Source organism: Rhinoraja longicauda, chromosome 10 (genome assembly GCF_053455715.1).
Source record: "Rhinoraja longicauda isolate Sanriku21f chromosome 10, sRhiLon1.1, whole genome shotgun sequence".
NCBI lineage: Eukaryota > Metazoa > Chordata > Chondrichthyes > Rajiformes > Arhynchobatidae > Rhinoraja > Rhinoraja longicauda.
Genome location: NC_135962.1, coordinates 35,252,090 through 35,276,643, shown reverse-complemented (window position 1 = coordinate 35,276,643; position 24,554 = coordinate 35,252,090). Strand labels below are relative to the sequence as shown.

The following is a 24,554-nucleotide window of genomic DNA, read 5'->3' as shown; positions in this document are numbered from 1 at the left end:
AGACCCTTCTTCAGACTGAGTTACAGTCTGCACAGAGTCTCTTGCCCAGAGTAGGTGAATCGAGGACCAGATGACAGATAAGGTGAAGGGGAAAAGATTTAATAGGAATTTGAGGTGCAACATTTTCACACAAAGGGTGGTGGGTGTATGGAATGAGCTGCCAGAGGAGGTAGTTGAGGCAGGGACTATCCCAATGTTTATGAAACATTAATCATGGACATGGATGGGGCAGGTTTAGAGGGATATGGGCCAAACGCAGGCATGTGGGACTAATACAGCTGGGACATGTTGGTCGGTATGGGAAAGTTGGGCCGAAGGGCCTGTTTCCACGCTGTATGACTCTATGTCAATTAAATTACTTTAAACAATTCCTTACTGGGGTACTGGAGTGAATCATCCTGATTTACAATATAATGCAATGGCATCAACTTCACATCTTAAATGGAGCATTTCTAATAGTGCAGCACTCCCTTGAAAGTGCAATGTTTAACACTTTGGGTTTGGTATTCAAGTTTCTTGATGGAAACTTGACCTTTTTTAAACTCTAATGGCATCCAAATCACTATACTGTTGGATGCTTGAATAAGTGGACAGGACTTAAAGTAAGCCTCTTTACATCCATTTTCTGCCTGAAAGCAATACAAAGTGATTTAGAGTTAAAGAGTCTGAAGAAGGGTCTCGACCCGAAACATCACCTATTCCTTCCCTCCTGAGATGCTGCCTCACCCGCTGAGTTACTCCAGCATTTTGTGATACCTTCGATTTGTACCAGCACCTGCAGTTATTTTCCTAGAGTTAAAGAGTGTACAGCAAGAAGCAGGCCCTTTGCTCCACCTTGTCCATGCTGACTAATATTGACATGTTGAGTGAGTCCCATTTGCCTGCATTGAGCCTATTGCCTTCTACACCTTTCCTATCCACATATCTGTCCAAATTACTTTTAAAGGTCATACCAATTGGGTTGAGAGGGGAAGATAGATCAGCCATGGTTGAATGGCGTAATAGACTTATGAACCAAGCGACGCACTACACCCCAAACGAGACCCCTGCTGATGCTTTACTATATAACATTGAAACCAAATTGAGAGAACATGGGTAAATCTCAGAAAATTACACGACTGTGAAAACCCGATCTTAGAGCACGTTACAGCTTCAGGAAAAAGAAATGAATCAAACTGATTTACTGTTCCGCATAAACTGTTAATCTAACTTCCTCCACTTGTCAAATATCACTGTCCTGTCCTACCACCAATTTTCAGGCAACTTTTGATCCAGATGATACTCCACTACCTGAACTTCAGCTTTGAACATCCTGCTGCCTGACAAGTATGTCAAAGTGAATTAGATATACTGTGCTCAAAAGCTTAGCAAACGTTTTCATGGATGACCAACTGGCTTCAATGCTCCGCTTACCTTTCATGACACAAGCAGAGCTGAAGTTCTTAGGTGCAAGCATTTAATCTCTTCAATTAAATGTTCCTCACAAAGAGTCCAGTTCTAAGATCTTCAAAAGATCCATGTGGATTATTCAATTTATATGTTTCACCTTTTACAATGAATCTTTTTAAATGGTACCTCACTTTTCTTTGTGGTGTATGTTTGTGCACACATGTGCATATGTATTTGTGCGCAAATGCACATGTACATATTGTCTAATGATTACTTTTCCATTGGCGTCACAAGGATGCAGATGCTGAGTAAAACACAGAGTGCTGGAATAACGCAGCAATTCATGCAGCATCTGTGGAGGGAATGGATTGGCAACATTTCAGGTTGGGACCCTTCTTTAAACTGTGATGTTTCAGGTCAGAACTCTCCTTTAGAGGAAGAATGAGCCTGACCCAAAATATTGCCTATCCGTGTCTTCCAGAAACGCTCCCTGACCCGCAGAATGACTCCAGCACTTTGGATTAATCTTCAGCTGCTTCAGGTTGTGGACTTCAATGTCCAATACCAAGAAGTATGTTTCTTTCAGTTTCCTATTCATTACTGTATGGCCTCAAGCTCTAAGAATTATTATTCTAAATACAATTACTCACCATTCAGAAGAAATATGCCACCAAAATGCATGTAAACTCACATTAAGTCAGTTCAAGTATTGACCTCTGTTTATTCTCGCTACCTACCCATGAAATTGAAGGCAATCAATTTCCTCCCATCAAAAGAACATTAAAATAGAACACACCAAATAGAGCAAAATATCTCATTGTGCATTATATACCTCAAAAGGATTGATCCAACACCCATGTCATTCAAACTCATATTATTTTGTCATATAATGTAAAATAATTGGTCAAATGGTCAAATCAATATTCCTTTAAATTTAAATTACATTTTTACATAATCCTTCTGTAGGTCAGGAAATCTCTTCATTAAGTCAACACATTGGAAGTGCCTGTTGTTCAACTGCTGTTGTAAAATTGTTTAAAAATAACATTTAAATAGCACACATACACAAATAAAGTTATTTATTCTTACCAAGATTTTTAGTACCTTGATCATGCTGGTTCCATTCAAAGGAATCTGGAAGCTGATATGACATTTCCATCATCTTTGTCAAGTTTCTGTTGCCCCTTATTGGCCCACCAGGCGTTATGTAGGACAGTGAAGGTACCTCTGTGTCATAATCCATGCTATCCTCATCCAAGTCAATGTCCTCATCTTCATCCTCATCATCTTCCTCCTCATCTTCATCATCATCTTCTTCTGCAAAAATAGGATCACAAAAGGAAGGAAGCAATTCAATATGAAAATATATGCATCAAAAAGTTATTGAAAATGGTGGTAAATTGGACCTCAAAAAAATGAGCCCTAAATCTCTTATTTGAACAAAAGACACAAAGTGTCTCACAGAAGACTCAGAGGGTCAGGCAGCAGCTCTGGAGGACAGGGATAGGAGATGTTTCGGGTCAGGACCCTGCTTCAGACTTATTGTAGTGAGGGAAAGAAAGCTGAAAGAGAGGTGGGGATTGGCACAAAGTCTGACAAGTGATACGTGGATACAGTTGAAGGGGAGTTTTCATTGGCAAAAAGGTGGATAGTCAGAGATGAAAAGACAAAAGTTGCGAGATAAGATGATCTGCCAATCAAACCCCCCTCACTTGTATCCATTTCTAGATGAAGATGAGAAATAACCAGACTTTGACCCATCCCTGTTTCTTTTCCAGCTTTCCTCCCCCCGGCTAGTCAGGCTGAAGAAAGGTCTGGATTAGAACAACTAGAACAAAAACGGGGTTAATTAAATGGATGACAATTACAAGTAGAATTGGAAAACGGCCAAGAAAAAGTTTTAGAATACACAAGAAACTACAGATGCTGGAATCTTGCATAGACTACCAAGTGCTAAAGTAGCTCAGCGGATTAGTCAGCATCTCCGAGGACATGCTTAGCAACGTTCTGGTTGGACCTTTCTTCAGAATTTTTAAATTAACGTGTCAAAGCAAAAGTATTACAAAGCAAAGGGATGAACATAATGGAAGAACTATTTTAATCTAAAGCTGGCAGAATGGAGTCAAGTCAAGTCAAGTTTATTTGTCACATATACATACAAGATGTGCAGTGAAATGAAAGGTCACCCACAGTCCAGCAATAGAGCAATAAAAATAAGCAATTTTACACACAATCACAACCATCACAAAACAAAAAAAAAGAAACATCCATCACAGTGAGTCTTCTCCAATCACCTCCTCACTGTGATGGAAGGCAAGAATATATTTTCTCTACCCTGCCGTCTTCTCCCGCGGTCAGGCTGTTGAAGTTGCCATGTTTCAGGCTGCGCCAGATGGTGAAAGGTCCGCAGCGGGCCGACCCAAGCCCCGCGATCCGGGGCGGGCGAAGACGTTGCCGCTGCCGGAGCTCCCGATGTCAGCCCCCACCCAGGGGGCTGCGAGCTTCCGATATCCACGCGGCCCGCGGCCGAAGCCTCCGGAGCCTCCGAAGGCGAGTCGCAGCCGCTCCCGCAGTGCCACCACAGCCTCTGAAGGCAGCCAGCTCCGCAGTTGGTAAGTACCAGAGCCCCAGATGGTCCCAGCTGGAGGCCGCCAGCCCCAGGTGTTTGGCCGATGGTAGGCCACAGCGGGAAAGGAGACACGACCCAGAAAAAAAGGTTGCGTCTCTGTTCGGAAGAGACAATTTTACAGTTTCCCCCCTTCCCCCCACATAGTACACAACCACAAAAACCACTACATCACATCTAAACACTACAATCAAGACAAAAAACACAAAAGACAAACGGACTGCAGATGAGCCGCAACTGCTAGGGCAGCGCAGTCCACTGGAGCAGTCCACAGGAATAGAAAGGCAATGTGGTACATAAAGAGGACCCTTCTGTGGACATGTGAAAACCTGGAAATTAAGACAAGAAAAAATGAAAACATTTTAGAATATCAATGGCAGTAAAAATAAGATAATGCAAACAGAATTGAAATTAAATGAATAGATATGTCAGGCTGTAATGAAACAGCATAAATAACATGAAGTAGGGGTGAAGTAATATCCTAGATGCCCTTGTGGAAGAATTTTTAAAAATCAATTAAGCAGAATAGTAGAAAACAGAATTGAGCATGTTTACTCTCCATTTTATCCTGGGCCCTTTTGCAGAATTGCCTTATATATTTGAACTTATCGAGTTATACAGCACTGAAACTGGCCCATTTGCCCAACTCGCCATTCAGAACAAGATGCTCCATCTAAGCTAATCCCATTTGTTGGCTTTTGGCCCATAGTCCTCAAAGCCTTTCCTATCTATTTACCCTGCCTGTATGTTTTTAAATGTTACTAGACCAAGTGGACCCGTTGGGTCCAAACCTCTCCTGCATTGGTGCAGCACCCTCTTCTCTCCTCCTCCCACCTGCCCCCTCCCGCTCCCCTCCCATCCTCTTCCCCCTCCCTCTTCTCCTCCCCCCTCCCCTCCACTCCACCCCCCACAACCCCCCTTTCCCTCCCTCCCCCCCCCTTCTCTCCCTAGGAGATAGATTTAAACTTTAAAATGTGAATAACTTAAAAAATATAACACCGATTTCAATGAAGCTTCTCCCATTAGCACCAAAGGAACGATGGTGAGTAAGGTGGGCCTAAAATTGTCGCGCTATCGTGTACCGTTTTGGCTGTAGTTCAGGAACAAACAAACAAATAAACGAGAGTTTTAGTATATAGATTGTATTGTGTAAACTGCCTCAACTATTTCATAATTTCATTTAGAAAAGGCAGTCAGTTCATATAAAATGGTATAAATTGAAATCGAAACCTAACCTGACCTGACCTCAGTCAATCTGATTCTCTGCGGAGCTTAAGGTCTGAGAATCTTTTTGACAATATTTTTGCCCTTATTCCCCTCACATTGGCATCCACCTATGGAGTAAAGTCATTGTAAAGAGAGTAGGATACACAAGAACCGAAATAGCAGTAGGGTGAATAGGAGGAGGTTGTAAGAGAACTACAAAGTATAGGCAGCTGATAACAATGGAAAAGAGGGCAGAAAAATCTGACAAATTATTAAAAGCATACAAAATTAATGATTTGATTAATTACAAAAGATTATAAATTCTTTTGGGGTCAGGTTACAGAGCCAGGCTGTAGAGAAAATTAATTATGAACAAAATAAGATAAGTGGCAATAGTAGAATGTAAAAGATATTCACAAGAACATGGAATGGAAAAGTAAATTTATAAAGTGGAACAGAATTTAGAAAGCACATTAGAATTTGCACAGATACTAAAATTAAATCCACCAATTGACAAAGATGGGGTCATACCTTCCGACTCTGTGGTGTCCAACATATATGTCGGCGGCTCTGACTGCCTTAAAGATGGTGATGTGGTTACTCCCAACGTTGACAACATGTTGTCTCTTAATACAGGTACCGAAATTGAAGGTGCAGCTTTCGTTACCCCCATTGTTTTTGTGGTAGATGTTTGCAACGTTGCATGACTGGATTCGGTGCTTAATCGAGTTGTGGTGGCAGATACATTTTTTGTGATCAGATCTGCTGATTTCTGTCTCGGTAGTGCAGTTGCATTAGCCTCGGCTATAAATACAAAATGGCAAGTTTAAAAATCGTAACATAAGTTAGCATGACAGTATACAATTCAAGAAAATAGTTACCAATGAATTATAGTCATTTTGAATTAAAATCGTCAATATATAAGTGCATTACAGCTGAAAGTGAATAGTTCACTTGAGAAACCAATACACTACTCAATTAAATTCTTGCTCTGCATTACTGCTTTGTTGAACAAAAAGGTACGATTGTTCCAACTGTTGATCACACAATTAGGTTTTGCTTAATATTTTATTAGACAGAGCAAAATCCTCTGTATATTTTCAGAATGAACACCACATCTTCATGCTTTCAACATATTAAACTATTCTTCCCTCTCCTGATGCCACACATACTGCATCATGGAAATCTGGGTACCTTCTGACTCGAGTTCCTCTCCTGAGCTTGATGGTGGCACAGTGGCTTCCACAGATGGTCCAGGTGTTGTTAAGATATGTAACAATGTTCTGTCGGTGGAAACAGAAGCTGCTGCAGAGGTTTTCTTAGTTTTCCTTGATATGGTTTGTAGTGCAGTAGCTCCTGCTGTAACTGCCTTGGTTATCTTTGTACCAGATGCAAAAGCATGCTGCACCACTTCTGTAGGAATTATAAGTGGCATTTCTTTTGTCGAGTTTGTGCTTGCTGTTATAATAAAATAAAGTTGTTCAAACATAAAATTTATATATCAAAACACACAGAATTTTCTAACATATGGAAGAATCTGACCGCAACATTCCTTTCCCAACAATATTCCATTCCATTCCAAAGAAAAGAACAGCAGAAAGATTTCAGTGGGTCAGGCAACATCTGTGGAGGGAATGGACGAACAACATTCCAGGTTGGGACCCTTCTTCAGATCCTGGCTCTGAAGTGCTTATCGGAACTTAGACTCAATTTAGTCATTTCTTAAAACTCCACTGCTAATCAGGGAATATTGCAACCGGGAATATTGCAACCCATCCCCTAGTGTGCAGTCAAGAAGTACAATACACAAATTAAACAGTTTTTCATTCTCAAGCATCACAGATAATTTGTTTTTAAAATGTGGACAGATCAGAACACACTTCATGAAAGATATTTCTCAATTACTCAGGGCTATGCTAAAATAAACAGGAAAATAATTTAGGTACTGCAATTTTCTACTTGATTGAGGGATACAAAAATAAACAAATCATGGAACTCTGGTGGGATTGAGGAAACATGAATCCGAACCGCAGTAAAAGTCAGCGTGTTGGAGCTTAGAAATTCAGTTACACAATATCGACGTGCGGTTTGAAAATGTACTTTCCCCAGCAGTAATCTAATGATCATTTCATTTCAGCCGGGTGCTTCCTGGCATGAATCATCTTCCCACATGGTGTAATTTCCCCATCAGTTGCACCTGGGATTACATTAATACCCCTAAAACACCCGAATACATATTATTTGAGGAAATATAAGCAAATGTATAGAATGGGTGCCTATTGTTTAAGATAAGGTTACCTACACTGCCTCGAAAATACAAAGTAATGTGAAAAATGGTCCCGACCTGAAACATCGCCTATTCATGTCCTCCAAAGCTGCTGCCTGACCCACTGAGTTGTTTCAGCACTTTGAATTCTAAGCAAAATTCCAACATCTGCAGTCCCTTGCATATCTAAACTAAATACTCACCCAGAAGGAGAAGTGTTTTGGGAGTTTGTAGCTGTGCATGCTATTTTGCACCCCCTTGTCTGTCACTCAATTAACATTGATTATTTGCCATGGATGCTTGACAACAGCATTAAATGAATCTGAGTCTAACACTGCAAGATTGACAGGCAAACATTCCCCTTGCTAGCAATAAACAGATTAAGCTGCCTGACCCACTAAGTTCCTCCATCGCTTTGTGTTTTACTCAAGATTCTCGCATCTGCAGGTCCTTATGTCTCCACTCATGTTTAAAGCCTACTCACACCGCTTTTCCCTGATGTACAATTTGTTGTCTGAATACCTAAAACTGCAAATCTTTTTGCTGAAAAGATACTTATTTGGTACAAAATGTGCTTTCTATTGTTTTCCTTAATTAAGTCTTACGTTAAAGGATGTTAACATATTCACTAAACTTTCCCAACATCAATTGATTGCTTTTGTTTGATATCATTCCCTCAGTGGCTAGAGTGCCTAATGATTAAACTAATCGTACGTCACACTGCCATCCCAGGCCATGATCTTTTGATGGTTAAAATAATCCCACTGCCAGGCCTCCTTCAGGCTTCTGGCCACCAGCTCTCTTTCCCCCAGTCTGGCCTCAGTCTCCAATGGATTCTTTATGTTTGTTGGGGGTAGGGAGATGAAGAATGTTGGAGGATAGACACAAGTAACTGCAGATGGTGGTTTACAAAAAAAGACAAAATGCTGGAGTAACTCAGCAGGTCAGGCAGCATCCCTGGAGCATAGGTTAGAGGTTAGCTTTATACAAGATAAAGGAGCAAATAAAGCCAAAAACAGACTGAAATGCTTAAGCATGATTATCATCGGGGTCATGTGATAATACAAACCAATGAATGGTTATGGTACAGAAAGAAGCTATTCAGCCAATACAATCTAGCTAGCCCTGCCCTCTTCCCACAGCCCCTAGAAGTTCTTTCCGTTCAGATACTCAGAGTGACACCAATAGAGTCATAGAGCATACAGCATGGAAACAGGTTCTTTGGCCCAATGTTCATGCCAACCAAGATGCCCCTTCCAGTCACCCTACTTATCCCCCTCATAATTTTATACACCTCTGTACGATCACCCCTCAGCCTCCTGAGGTCCAAGGAATAAAATCCTAGCCTGTCCATTCACTCCCGATAGCTCAGGCCCTCAAGTCCTGGCATCATCCCTGTAAATCTTCTCTGCACTCAGAGCTGCTGGCACACAGCTCCTGGGACTCGGGTTCAATTCTGTTCATGTGGAATTTGCATGTTCTCTCTGTGACTATGTGGCTCCATTGCATGTGTATTGTTTTCCTCCCATTTTCCAGAGACATGCAGATTGGTCAGTCAATTGGCCACTCAGAATTCTCTCCCAAGTGTAGACTAGCCGTAAAATCTGGAGGCAAGGGGGGAAAAACAGGGAAGGTTTAATGGGAATGAGAGGAGAGTAAAGTAGGATTAGTGTAGGTGGATGGTTGATATGGACTCAGTGGGCCGTGAAAGGCCTGTTTGCCTGCTGTATTATTCCATGAGTCAACCAACTCTTTTTTTTTAACACTGCCTTACTATCCTAAACCATGGAGACACAAGGAACTGCAAGTGTTGAAATCTTGGGCAAAACGCAAAGTGCTGGAGGACCTCAGTGGGTCAGGCCGCATCTACTGAGGGAGTGGGTAGGCGACTGGTCAGGATCTTTCTTCAGACTGATACCTCAGTCCCTTGCTGCATTACATTAACAAATCAGTTTCATTCTATGTCCCCTAGTTTTTGACCCTTCCACCAATGGTGAAAGTTTCTCTCTATCTACTTTGCCTGTAACCTTTGAACTTCAATCACAAATTGCCCCAAATCAGTCTCTCAGAATACAACCTGTGTTTGCGGCCCCATGGCGCAGTGGTTGAGTTGCCTCCTTACAGCACCTGAGACCCGGATTTGATCCTGACTATGGGTGCTGTCTGTACTGAGTTTGTGTGTTCTCCCCATGACCACTTGGATTTTCTCTGGGTGCTCCGGTTTCCTCCCGCACTCTAAAGACATACAGGTTTGTAGGTTAATTGGCTTCAGAAAAATTGTGAATTGTCCCTGGTGTGTAGGATAGTGCTAGTGTGCGGGTGATTGCTGCTGAAGGGCCCGTTTCCACGGTGTATCTCTAAACCAAACAACCTCTTCCATTCCAAGGAGAGAATTCAGTCTTCAGTCTACTCACATAACTCTCACCCATGAATTGTTTGAATAAATCCAATGGGTTTTTTGTGAAAGTGTGCACTGGTGCAGTATACGGACACCTCTAAATAGATCAAATAGTGTAGAATGAACTGTTATATGGATCTACAAAAAAACAGTAAATTTGTCCTATACCAAACCCTTCATAAATTAATTTATTTTATGCTTGTAAATCTTTATTAAATTCATAATTATATATATACTTGTACCTTCCAAAACCTGTTTCTCAGACGGAGGAGTTGTAGACAAAGCAGATTTGACAGCTGGTGTCTCATTTGTCACTGCCAATCTTTCACTCCATCCTTTATGGATTTGGTTGGTAGTTCCAATTATAGCTACTGTACTGGTTACGAGCATTGTCTGTGCAGTTTCTGTAGAAATTGATGGGACCGTCTCTGTGATGGCATCCTCCTTGATTGCTGTTGTAACTCTAGAAGTGGTAGTCACCTGAAAGGTGTTTGGAGCCTTGCTGTCTGTTACTGCACTCCCCGTAGTTGCCATGATTTCACTCATTGCTCTGCCAGCACTTGGACTGTTGTCTTTCCAATTGAAAGAGCCACCCGCCGGCTCAGTGATTGCTGTTGTTACTTCTTCATTTCTCAAATTTTCTACATTTGCACTTGTAAATTCTGTGAAATGTAACATTTCCGAAGTCAATACTGGGATGTCTTTTTTTGAGGTACTTATAGTTTCAATTGTCTTACCAGTAAGAGGCAAAGCTGTAGTGTCATGACTATTTGCCGTGAAGGTTTCACTGCTGGAGTCGGTTGTCCCTGTTGCCTCTCCACTACCTCCAGTTTTGGTGATCAAGATCAACAGAGTTGAAATCGTCACATTCTCAGTCATTTGTTCGTTGTTCTCCATTCCTCCAATTTTCCCTATGTCAAGAGTGGCTGTTTCATTCAGTGTGACCCCTGTTGTTGTGTGAACATCACTGACATTAGCTGCATGTTTGGAAGTGGAGTTTGGAGTTAAGTCTTTTTCAGTCTGTGGGGCTTTGTTAACATTTTCCTCCTTCGCAGTTACATTCAATTGTTTCTGTAATGGCACAACTGTTGTAGTTGTGAGTAGTGTATCCAGGCTGGATAAGGTGATTACATTTTCATTTTTGTTCTTACTGGTTTGCAGTGTCTCTTCAACATCAACAATGCTGGTATTTAGTCTTGCAGTAAGCGTTTCTAAAGAGCTGGAACTACTACTGGGAGCAGTCGCTATTTCTCCACTTATCACCGTCGCAGTTGTCTCTGTGTCACTGCCCTCATGGTGGCTTTTAATATCTTCCAGTTTTGCAGTAGAAACCAACATTCGTATGTTCCTTCTATGGTGTTGGCGAATAGTGGAACATCGTAACTCTGGCATGCGAATCAGGATGACCAAGGTAACCACGACAGTGTAAAATTCTGTTGATCTCATCATTACCGAGTATGATTAAGTTAAGAAATCGTCCTGATGAGATCTCTCTAAATGAATCTGAAACAAAAAAGCAAACCAATATTATTTCTAAAACATTTATAGAATTCAATTATTAATTGAATTTACACCAATATTTTCAGATGCAACACAACTTTATCCTAACTGTCATAGTGCCATTCAGTAAGGACTTTCTTAGAAGATTGAGGAGATTTGATGTGTCGACAAATACTCTGTTGAATGTCTACAAGTATATGGTAGAGGGTATGGTTGCATCACAGCTTCATTCAGCAACTCCAACACCTGAGAACAAAGAAAATTACAGAGAGTGGGAGACACTACCTGGTCCAACAAAGGTACTGACCTCATCAAAGGGATCTATAGAAGCTGCTGCGTCAAAAAGACAATCATTATTGTCACAGACCCACATCGGCCACGCTTTCATTTTGTTCCCATCTTCAGGAAGAAGGTACACGAGCCTTAAAACTATGACCACCAGATTGAAGAATAGCTTTTTCCCAACAACCATCAGGCTCTTGAACACAACACACTAATCGAAGGTATTTATTTCACAAAATGCTGGAGTAACTCAGCAGGTCAGGCAGCATCTCAGGAGAGAAGGAATGGGTGACGTTTTGGGTCGAGATCCTTCTTCAGTCTGACGTTTTGGGTCGAGATCCTTCTTCAGTCTGAAGAAGGGTCTCGACCCGAAACGTCACCCATTCCTTCTCTCCTGGGATGCTGCCTGACCTGCTGAGTTACTCCAGCATTTTGTGAAATAAATACCTGAGATTTGTACCAGCATCTGCAGTTATTTTCTTACACTAATCTCAGCAACTATGAACTTCTTTTTATTTGGTTGCACAGAGGACTTTCATGTTTGCACTAGTATTACGGTTAATAATTTAATGGTTTTTTTATTGTTGAGTTTGCTTGAGGGAGGGTGGGAATAAGTGTAGTCCATATAACTGTCAGTAGATTTGCAATAGATGTCAGTCAATAGTCTATCTCCAGTGATGAAGACGATGTGATCAAGAAAGGGGAGAGAGGCATCAGAGATAGTCCAAATGAATTTAAAGGAAGGGTGGATGTTAGTGGTAAATGTAATGAAATCAACAAGTTCTGCACCAGTGCAGGAGGGTCTCGAACCGATACATCACCCATTCCTTCTCTCCAGAGATGCTGCCTGTCCCACTGAGTTACTCCAGCATTTTGTGTCTACCTTCGATTGTAACCAGCATCTGCAGTTCTTTCTTACACTATAATTCTGCAATTTAGTTTTAGTTTACTTTAGTTTATGATTGTCACGGTACACTGAAAAGCTTTTTTATTGCCTGCTATCCAGTCAGCGAATAGGCTATACATGATTACAATCAAGCCATCCACAGGGTACAGATGCAGTATAAATGGAATAACGTTTAGTGGAAAATAAAGTCCATTAAAGTCCAATAAAAGGGTAGTTTGAGTGTCTCCAATGAGGTAGATGATAGGATGGTTCAGTTGCCTCATGAAGGCTTATGCAAAGGATCCTGGTGTGTGATGCACAGTAATTATTTTGAGAAAATCTCAAGTAACTTGTATATCCATTCCACATGGAAGTCAAGAGTCAACAGAGAATCAAAAAGCAAGATTGTTTAATTGTCACATGTACCACAACTGAACAATCAAATTCTTACTTGCAGCAAAATAACAGGCCTGTAAACACAATACATGTAGATAATGTATAATAAACAAAAATTCAAAAGATAGCTGAGAGTATACTGTGTCTTGATATACAAGGATATCCGAGCTGTTTTCATTCTTTAGTGAACATGGTTTCCCACCGGCTGTCATGGATGGATCCCTCACCCATGTCTCGTGCCCCGTAAGTCTAATCGCACTCCCTCGCCCCCCAGATGCAACAAAGACAGAGTTCCCCTGGTGCTCACCTTTCACCCTATTATCCTCTGCATCCAAGCATCATACTCCTACATTTCCACCACTTCCAACGGGATCCCACCATTAATCACATCTTCCCATTTCCACCCCTTTCCAACTTCCACAAAGACCGCTCCCTCCACAACACCTTGTTTCACTTATCCCTCCCCAGGTACTTTCCCCTGCAACTGCAGGAGCTGCAACACCTGCCCTTATACCTCCTCCCTTGACTCCATCCAGGGACCCCGACAGTCCATCCAGGTGAGACTGAGGTTCACTTCCTCCAACATCATCTACTGCATCCGGTGTTCCTGATGTGGACGACTATACATTGGTGAGACAAAGCGTAGAATCGGCCACCGTTTTGCTGAACACTTATGCTCACCCCGCCAAGGCCTACGGGATCTCCCAGTTGCTAACCACTTTAATTCCCCTTCCCATTCCAAAAATGATCTTTCTGTCCTGGGCCTCCACCATTTCCAGAGTGAGGCCACCTGAAAATTGGAGGAATAGCACCTCCTATTTTGCATGGGGAGCTTACAACCCAGCAGTATGAGCGTTGAATTCTCTAATTTTAGGTAACTGCTACATACACCTCCCTCCCACTCCACTGCTTATTCCCCTCCTCTTCCTCCAGTAAAAAACAGTTAACTACTTCCACAGTTCACAATGATATATCCCACATAGGATCACACCGTCTCCAGCCAACGATCGAGCTGTGCCTGAGGACATCTGTTGCCGGTCCCAATTTGTCCTGTTTTTTTCCTCACTTTCAGATTCTCCCACCCCTCCTCCTCCACCCCCTACCCCACCCCCCATACTACAATCAGTCTGAAGAAGGGTCATGACCCAAAATGTCACCTATCCATTTTCTCCAGAGACGATGCCTGACCCACTGAGCAATTCCAGCATTTTGTGTCGATCTATGTCCTCTGGTTCTTGATTCCCTACTCTGGTAAAGACTTTGAGCTTTCACTCTACCTATTCCCCTCATGATCATCCAGCTCCATAAGATCACCCCTTATCAACATGCTCCCAGGATTAGTCCTACCTGCTGAACCTCTCCCTATAGCTTAGGCAATCAAATCCTAGCAACATCCTTGTAAATCTTCTCAGCACTCTTTCCACGTGAACAACATCCTTTCTATTGGAGGGTGATCAAAACTGAACACAATACTACAAATGCAACCTCACCAATGCCTTGTACATCTGTAACATAACATCCTAACTTCTATACCCAATACCCTGACTAATGAAGGCCAATGTACCAAACGCCTTCTTGACCTCCATACTTGTCTGTGATAATAGCCACTTTCAGGAAACTATGCACCACACTGTTAGATCCCTCCAAAGTGCAACACCTCCCAGGATCCTGCCATTCACTGTGAAACTCACATTCCTGCAAACTCACCCTGATTTGACTTCTCAAAGTGCAATATCTCACACTTATCTCAATTAAACTTCTTTAACCATTCTTCAGCCCACTTGTCCAACTGATCGAGACCCTGCTGTAATTTTTGATAATCATCTTTGCTATCCACGATACCAACCACTTTAGTGTTATCTGCAAACTTCCTCACTTCCCGAAACTCCTCCAGCGATCCGCTTGATCCCAGCTGCCTTTACCTGTCCCATGCCTCTTTCTTTTCTGACCAGAGCCTCAATTTCTCTTGTCATCCAAGCTTGCTTCCTCCTATCTGCCTTACCCTTCACCCTAACCAGAACATACATGCCCTGAACTCTTGTCATCAACCAACTTTAGCAAGCTACTGTCTAATCGCATCAAAGTTGGCCTTGCTCCAATTCAGAAAGTTAAAATCCCCTACTCTGACAAACTATTAGTCTTGCAGCTGTCTGCAATCTCCTGGCATATTGATTCTTCTAATACCCATTGACTATTTTGGTGGCCTATAGTACCAAATAAGTGATCATCCCCTTTTTATTTCACAGCTCCACCCATATAGTTTCACTGGACGTAACATCAGTAATGGCAACTCCAACTACTGCCATGACATTCTCCTTAATCAATAAAGCAACACCCCCTCCTCTCTTACCCCCACCTCTATCTTGCCTGTAGCACCTGTACCCTGGAACATTAAGCTGCCAATCCTGTCTCTTTCATAGCCAGGTTTCCGCATCAGCCATCGTAACGTCCCAGTCGCATGTACCTATCCTCACTCAGAGTTCATCCGCCTTACTCGTTAGGCCTCTCACATTAGAATGAGTGCAATTCAATCCAAAAGTCCTTCCTCACTCCTTGTCACGATCCTGTCTATCCTGGCCACTGAACTTTCTTTCTACACCTTCCATACCGACTTCCAACCTCTCACCTGCTTCAATCCTGCATTGGAACCCCCAGTTCTCCCCCCCCCCCTCCCCCACCTGCCAATCTAGTTTAAACCCACCCAAGTAACACTAGCAAACACTAGGATATTGGTTCCCCTCCAGTTCAGGTGCAACCCTGTACAGTTTTTTTTGTATTCTTATACAGGTCACCTCTGGCCCAGAAGAGATCCCAATGATCCAAAAATCTGAATCCCTGCTCCCTGCACCAACTCCTCAGCCACGCATTTATCTATCCTATCTTCCTGTCCCTACCCTCATTAGCACATGGCACCAGGAGTAATCGATAGATCACTACCCTAGAGGTCCTGCTTTTTTAAAAATCTTTTTGCCTAACTCCCCATATTCATTTTACAGGACCTCATCTCTTTTTGTACACATGTCATTTGTGCCAACTTGCACAACGAATTCTGGCTGCTCACCCTGATCAATGCACACACAGCCAGAACAGTAAAAAAAAACTGGTGACTTTCACAGTAAGATGTAGACAGGATGGCTCAGCTGCAGTATGGTTACATGTGGTTGAACAGCACACTGACATTCACATTTAGCTGTGGAGATGAGGAGCAGTCACTTTGATAGAATGCTGGTTGGTGCCTATGGAGTTGCCCACTAGTGAAGGAAAGAATGCTTTCGATAGAGGGAAAATGAATGGAAACTGAGAGAAAATAAAAACATGTTTGATGAATGCTTACAAAAAAAATTATATTTTCACAACAGGAAGGCAAAATCAACAATTAATATCCACGTAGTTATTAAATTACACATTGAGGATTCAGAATATTCTGCGACAACATAGGTTTCACGTCACAGTTCCTTACAAACAAAAGTTTTTTTAAAATCTTAAATGTGATGTCACAAGGATTGTCAGAGTGAAGGTGAGCCGCTGGAAGCCTTACAGCAGCCTCGGGATCAGGCACCATTTGAAGAGGCTAAGCATGTGGATCGGTTGTGTCCTGTGAAGGCACAGAGCAGTGGAGCAGCAGGGAAAGACATTGAGAACATCATCTGGCATGTCGTCCTTGCCGTCCTTTGCAACTCCAGCACAGTGCCGCCACCAGGACAATGGGCCTTAATGGTCAAGTTAATGGCAAACAGCATCTACACACATGCTACATGTTTACCAACTTTGAACTTGAAGGATACAAGTTGGCACTGGAAACATGGCGACTCGTGTACTGCCTCAATGTAATTCACTATTCTTGCGCTTTTGTACTTAAGTATGATTGTGCCCATGTACAGTAAGATTTTTACTCAGTTTGCAAAAAATAATTTCATTTTACCGAGGTACGTGTGAACATTTCCTGGAAGAAGCAAAGATAGCTTTATACCAACATCCCTGAACAGCTTGCTCAAGAATGCAATGATTGCAACTGCCATAAGGAATACAGAGAGGCAATACACAGGCAGGAGATACTAATATAACATGATTTTATTTGCATTAATAAGAGATATTTAGTCAAGTAAGGAATATTTCCAGGGTTGGAGGGACAATTAGCAAAACATTTGTTGTTTCACTTTTGTTTTTTTTGTAATAATCACAGTGAATGCCGTACTGACAAGTGGTCTTCGTTCACCTTCAGAACGAGAATATTGCAACTCACATGAGAAGCCACAAAAGGAATATTTTTCAACTACTGAAAGCAAGAATGAGAAAAAAAAATTGTTATGTGGTCAGTTTTATGTTTATCTTTGTACTGCATCATCTATTTTGTCTGCAATAATTCATTTATTTTTAAATACTTCAACCAAGAACAGTTTTAAGCAGCGATCTGCCCTTCTGCATTGTTCTGTGCACGTAAATCTGATGCAGATTGACAATTGAAATATCTACTCTTTGAAAACCTAAAGGTTGACCAACTAGTGACCACTGATAAACTTTGTCCAATTTTTTTCAATGGGTTTGCTGTAATTGCAATATAACTGCAAAGTTACGTTATCATGTTATGGAAAAATGGTGGTAATTCTGTGTTACATCTCTTTTTTTTAAAGAAAGTTAGATTAAACTGGAAAATAACTTGCTTCAATCATTTTCAAAATCTGAACTGGTTACTCTTTGTTAACACCAACCTTCTGAGCTTATAATCATGTTATTTATTGTTTTTATATAGTTATTCATTAAAAATGTGTTGATTGCAACCATGTATAATCTTTTCTTTGTGTAGGAAGGAACTGCAGATGCTGGTTTAAATCGAAGCTTTAAATGACACAAAATGCTGGAGTAACTCAGTGGGACAGGCAGCATCTCTGGTGAGAAGGAATGGGTGATGTTTCGGGTCGAGATCAGTCTGAAGAAGGGTCTCGACCCGAAACATCTCCATTTCCTTCTCTCCAGAGATGCTGCCTGTCCTGTGGAGTTACTCCAGCATTTTATGTCTATCTTCATTATAATCTTTTCTTTGACTGGATAGCACACAAAAGGTTTTTACTGTACCTGGTAATAAATAATAAATCAAACTATACTAGGAATAAACCTACATCCACGCAACAATGGTTTTGCTTATTTATATCTAAATGGGGATGGAAGGAGGCAAAGATTATTGAATTATTAATACCTTCGTTAAATGCTAACATATCTAGCCAACCGAATTAAAATAAAATGTGACTTATGAAAGCCTCTGCAATAAAGAGCCATCAACCATCTTTTAAAGATGCTTGTTATGTTTTGATGGAGTGGTGGGAGGAAAGAGTATGTCAATTCACACTGGAAAGAAACCAAAAACATCGCTGACCATTTGGAACTGAAAGGAATAAAATAAAATCACACAAACAAATCTACAATCTTGCCCTCTAGGAAACAGAATTAAATGCAAAATGTTATCATTTAAAATAAAATGAAACTGAAAAAAATTAAAATATAACAATGAATTGCAGAACTTAATCTAAAAATATTAAACCTGGCAATAGTAGAATGTCACATTAACACTAATTTTGGAATTTAAAATATCAAGGTCCTCAACGTTTAATTGGATACCTAACGCGAGGGGTGGGGCAAGGGGGGATAGAAAAGGAAATCTAGACTAGATCAGTCTGCAGTGGAGGTAGGTCATTTTCATAAGGTTACATATTCTTTGTGCAATTCCGTATGACACATGGTACAAGGCCGGCAGGAAAATGTTGCTGATAAACCTGGCACACAGCATCTACACACATGCTCATTGCAAAGAAGAGACAGCTCTTGGCAACTGAACGTAACGGGACAACCGAACGCAATGACCACGGTTAACGCTTCAGGATTGAAACTATTTTTCCCCAATATTAAACCTTAATTACTCAAAGGGCAAACAAAATGCTGTTGAAAGAAAGCCAGGATTGCATTTTATTACGAATTCTGTTATTTCTGCAGAAGGAACAAAAACCTTCGATTAAATATGGAATATTTATCTGTATCAGATTTATATTGTTACGGATAGATGCAAGATCATCCTAATTTATGTAGCTGGTGTGTTTTATGTTGTCTTAATTCACTGGTTATATGTAATTTCGTAGCACTGCTGTTGATAAAAATGAAATAATAATCTGGTGATTTAAAAATGAAATCTGCACTTACCGGTTTAATTTACATTCTTTATTTGGCTGCGAATTCTTGCAATGCATCTGTTTTTAGTGTCGTTCGCTGAAAATGATTCTCAACCCTCGTCACTGGCTCTGCTCCACCACGTCGTGCGTTTTGAATGAAGCAGTGCACGCCCAGTCTTAGTGTCCGCAGCCACACAGGCTGGGAGCCAGCCCTCTGCCAATCTCGCTTCTTCATTAACACAACTGCAAAGGCTGGAAACATTTTTTTTGAAACGTTCACCTAAAATGACATCATTCCCCGTGGCAATAAAAAGAAACCGATGATGCAAACATCTCCTCCAGAGATTCAGTTCAACAATCACATTTGTTGTTAATTAAGGGAAAGGCGCAGTCTGGTTATTTAATGCAGTGGTTTTCTGATCTCGCGTTGGAGTTTGTGGGGAAACTTAAGGTAAAGGTGCGATATGGTTGAAATTGCTGATGCGGAATATTGGTTTATTCTAGGTGACAGGGCACAACATACTTGAAAGACAGGGTGACCTCCGACTACCCATGGTTTTACAATAGACCAGAAAATACTTCCCCTGGAATAAAAGGGGTTGAGGAGGGGGGTGTGACTGAGTGCAGGTGAGGGAAGTCAACAGACCAAACAAATCTTCAACCCAATCCAACCCCCTACCCTGGATGCTGGAATCTTGAGCAAAACACAATGTGCTGGAGGAACTCTGCGGATCAGATAGCATCTTGTCGGATCAAGATCCTTCTTCAGATTCAAGACTCAAGATAAACCAAAGTGTAGGTGGTTGTCAACCACTTGTATGACTCAATGAACACGAAGGCATTTCCTTGGTGCAGGATATCGAGACCAGATGAATGCAAATCATTTTTTCCTGACCAGATTCTTTTCTAGGGTGATTTCTCCATCCTAGCAAGCCTGATGGTTGCATTGGCCCAGAACAGAGCTGGAAGTCTCTTTGTCCCTGGATGACAAGTTCCACTGCCATGAAACAGGCAGGACTCCTGTTTCTGACAAAGAATGGGAAGAAGGATCCCACAGTGAAGAGTAACAAGGGTGTTTCTGTTCTTTTAGTTTAGTTTTGTTTAGAGAGTGTGGAAACAGGCCCTTTGGCCCACTGTGTCCATGCCGACCAATGATCACCCATACATTAGTTCTGTAAATTCTGTAATCTACAAAAGCCAATTAAGCTATAAACCAGCATGTCTAGAATGTGGGAGTAAACCGGAACACTCGGAGAAAACTGACGATGTCACAGGAAGAACATGCAAACTCCGTGGTCAGGATCAAACCCGTGTCTCTGGTGCTTTTAGGCAGCAACTCTACCACTACGTCATTGCGTCGCCTAAAAAAATAAGTCCTTTGAGCTGAAATTGAGCCAGCGACCTAAGGATTTCTCTGTACTACAGTCCGCCACTCTACCTGCTGTGTGATCGAAGGGTTACAACTCAACAACTTATTTTCAAACAACTTGACTCTTTGTGGGTGAAGTCAGAATGACCCACTCTGAAGCAAGTCTTACAGGTCACAAATACACTCATCTGAATTCAGTCCTCTTCAGTAAAATGTCACCCTCCCAAAGCCTGTTGGCTTCAGCAGACTTCACATGTGTTGTCCATACCAAGTAACAGTGACAGAATACCCATGGCATTGTGGAGATCAGGATTATACTTGGAGTCTAGAAGCTTACAGCACGGAAAGAGGCCCTTAGGACCTAATTTCCATTGCAACCAAGATGCCCATTCCAAGCAAGTCCCATTTGCCCATGTTTGACCCATATCCCTGTAAACATTCATGTACCTGTCCAAATGCCTTTTAAGTGCTGAAATTGTACCTACTTTAACTACTTCTTCTGGCAGCTTGATCCATAGATTCCTGCCCCTCAGGTTCCTGTTAAATCTTTCCCCTTTCATCTTAAACCTAGGCCCACTAATCCTCAATTCCCCTTCCTGGGAAAAAGACTGCATTCACACTATCCATTTCCCTCATGATTTTATACACCTGTATAAGATCACCCGCTCTGCCACCTGCACATTAAGAAGTGTTGGATAATTAATTAATAAAGTCTGAAAACAGAGTACATGTGGGAAGCACAGTGGTGCAGTGGTAGAGTTGAGGCCTTGTAGCGTTAGAGACCTGGGTGCGATCATGACTAAAGGTACAGTCTGTATGGAGTTTGCAAATTCTCCCCGTGACAACGTGGGTTTTCTCCGGGTGCTCCGGTTTCCTCCCACACTCCAAAGATGTGCCGGTTTGTAGGTTAATTGGCTTCAGTAAAAATTGTAGTTTGTCCCTAGTGTGTAGGAAAGTGTTAGTTTGCGGGGATCGCTGGTTAGTGCGCCGAAAGGCCTGTTTCTGTGTTGTATCTCTAAACTAAAGAGAACATTCACGGTTTGCTACTCTCAGTACAAGATATATTATTTCCTATTGTTGACAAAACCTATATCAGTAGGAATCTTTTTCTTTCCATGAGTGATATCCAACCTGTCAGTATGGAAAAACAGAATGGGCCTTAAACTGGAACTTTCTCCCAGTGTTTGTGGCAGTTTTATTAAAGATGCTCGAGTGTTGAGACCCAAGAGATTTTTGCTCTGCAAGCCATTCACCTATTGACCCACAATGCTTAGAATCGAACAATGTCTTGATTTTTTTTCTGCTTGTTTTCAAATTCTTCCTTGATCTTGTCCTTTTCCATCATTGTATTATAATGTTTGCATTCCTCTGCTCTCTTTCTTTCTCTCTTTCTTCTTTGAAAACAACTTTAAAACCTCTGATCATGTTTTTAATTGCTAGTGCTAATATCTCCTTTGGCAACTTATGTCTTTATTTTAATGGTAATGCTCTTATGACGAAGCATGGGACACATAGCTTTCTCTGAGTCTATACAATCAATGGTCCATTGCACTATTATAACAATAGTGACACGATTCATTTCAGATCCTCAGTTAAGTATCTCAAATAAGTTCAAAACTCACCATTGACAATTGACTGCTTATGCATGTTAAAAAAGTTGTAATAGGATTGTTATGAAACAGTCCAAATACATTTCTCACTGATTTGAAAAATGATTATTTACAACATTGCAACAAATTCAACTGCATCAACAAATTCAGACACTGTGACAGTATGTGCGAGATAAATATCACAATGGCAAGCGATCAGCCTGTGAAAGTACATTAAAGTGGAAGGGGCAAGGAGAAAAATAAGATTAGGAATGGGTGCAGACACTGAAAATCAGACATAATACAAGCAGAAATGAAAATAACCAAGATTCAATTTCTTGTAGAAACAATGATATTCCCTCTTAACATAGTCTGTTTTAAGAACTATTTGTCCGAGCCGCAAGTATCAAGCCTAACAGAAGCTGATAGTGCTTAATTTTCATGACAGCCCCACAAACTATATTATCATTCTATAGTTTCATATTATAACTTGCCTTGTATTAAAACACAAAGATTAGAAACATTTCAGACCTTAGAGTACACAATGTTTTGATTGACTCATGCGAAACATTACTTTTATTTTACAGAAAAACGAATATAATTGTCAGTAAGTAGTACCATTCTTCATAATAATGTATAAGTGAGAAATTCTTGCAGTTGATATTAGGGAACGCATATCTGACTCCAGGCATAAGTAATACATACTTTGTTAGACACAAAATGCTGGAGTAACAGCGGGACAGGCAGCATCTCTGGAGAGAAGAAATGGGTGACGTTTCAGGTCGAGACGCTTCTTCAGAATGATGTCGGGGAGTGGGCGGGACAGAGATAAAATGTAGTCGGAGACAATAAGGTAGTCTTGCAGTGCTTGATCAGGTCAGGGGGAATCCCATCGCTGCCTGGGACCTTGCCTGAGGCCAGGCTGTCAATGGCCTTGCTGAGCTCTTCTACCGTCGGCTCTCCATCTAACTCATCCATGGTCGGCAGGCACTCGATGTCGTCAAAGACTGAGGGGGACACAGTGTTCTCTCTCGAGTAGAGGTCGGAGTAGTGTTCCACCCATCTCTCCATCTGCTGGCATTTGTCCGTGATTACTTCCCCAATGAAGGATTTGAGGGGGGCTGTCTTGCTTTGGACTGCTTCTAGTGCCTTCTTAATGCCATTGTACATTCCCCTGATGTTCCCTGTTATGGCGGCCATCTGGATGTCCTCACTAAGCTGTGTCCAATACTCATTGGCGTAACGCCTGGCAGTCTGCTGAGCCTTGCTCCTGGCAGCCCTGAGGATCTGCAGGTTCTTCTCGTTGGCTGACCGCTTGTACTCGGCTAGAGCAGCGTGCTTGGCTTCGATGACGGGAGCCATCTCGGTTGACTTGGCCTCAAACCAGTTGTGTGCCTTTGAGGTCTTCTTCCCAAAGCTAGCCAAGGCTGTGCGGTGCAATGGTGTCCCGCAGAGTTTCCCACTTCTCTATTGCAGAGTCTCCAGCACATGAGGTGCCAAGTTCTCTCTCAAAAGCCTCTGCAAACTGTTGCACGAGGTCTGGATGGGGCATCTTGCTGACATCAATGCGGGGTTTCCCCTGCTTCTTGGTATGGTAGAACCTCTTTGGTTGCAGCCTGATCTTGCAACACACCAAGGAGTGGTCTGTGTCGCAGTCCGCACTGTGGTAGGAGCGTGTGTGGAGAACGTTGAGGGCGGCACGTCTGACTAGGATCAGATCCAGTTGATGCCAATGCTTTGAGCGTGGATGCCTCCAGGATACCTTTTGCTGGGGCTTCGTCTGGAAGTACGAGTTGGCAATGCACAGGCCATGGTAAGTGCACAGCTCGAGCACTCACTGTCCGTTCACATTCATTTTGCCCACATCAAACTGCCCAAGGCAGGAAGACCATGATTCGTGGTCTGCGCCCACTCTGGCGTTGAAGTCGCCCGAGAACAGTTCTTCCTTGCTGGGGATGCTGCTGATGATGGATACGAGGTTCTTGTAGAACTCATCCTTTGTGTCTGATGTGGAGGACAGTGTCGGGGCATACATGCTGACACGGGTGACCAGGCCTGCGGTGGTGTTAAGGCGGAGAGGCAGGAGTCGCTCTGAGCCATTTCTGCCTGGTTCCATTGTGTTCAGCAGGCTGTTCCTTACTGTGAAGCCTACTCCGTGCTCTCTGGGCTCGTCAGAGTTCTTCCCCTGCCAGTAGAACGTGTAGTCCTTCTCCTTCAATGTGCCCGAGTCTGCCAGCTTTGTTTCCTGATGGGTGGCTATGTCTGCGTTGAGTCTCTTGAGCTGGTTGTTTATGACAGCTGTTTCATGGAATCGCTGATGTCCTTTGGGTTTCCAGAGAGGCCGGTCATCATTGTCCACCTTCCACCTTAGAAGCATCCGCCGTATCCTGGGTATATCCTGGCAAGACAGAATGTCCGACACCGAGATTCTGTCTCGCGCTGACCTTCCGAGTATGTACACTCGACTCAGGCAGCGCAGGCTGCGGTGC

At 42.1% G+C, this 24,554-nt stretch overlaps 1 protein-coding gene across 2 annotated transcripts in view; it reads right to left on the bottom strand.

Annotated features, from left to right (window-relative positions):
* The window catches only part of armh4 (armadillo like helical domain containing 4), an 88,747-nt gene that overhangs the window by 60,523 nt on the left and 3,670 nt on the right, over nt 1-24,554 (bottom strand). Inside the window, exons 2-6 of one of the 2 annotated variants that reach the window (XM_078406628.1) lie at nt 19,139-19,359; nt 10,128-11,388; nt 6,416-6,679; nt 5,753-6,025; nt 2,479-2,706 (exon numbers count right to left, since the gene is read on the bottom strand). In XM_078406628.1, coding sequence (XP_078262754.1) covers nt 2,479-2,706; nt 5,753-6,025; nt 6,416-6,679; nt 10,128-11,334 — 1,972 coding nt within the window. In that variant the 5' untranslated portion in view covers nt 11,335-11,388; nt 19,139-19,359. Of the gene's footprint in view, nt 1-2,478; nt 2,707-5,752; nt 6,026-6,415; nt 6,680-10,127; nt 11,389-19,138; nt 19,360-24,554 lie in introns of those variants that run through there. The other variant, XM_078406629.1, reaches the window with a different exon arrangement.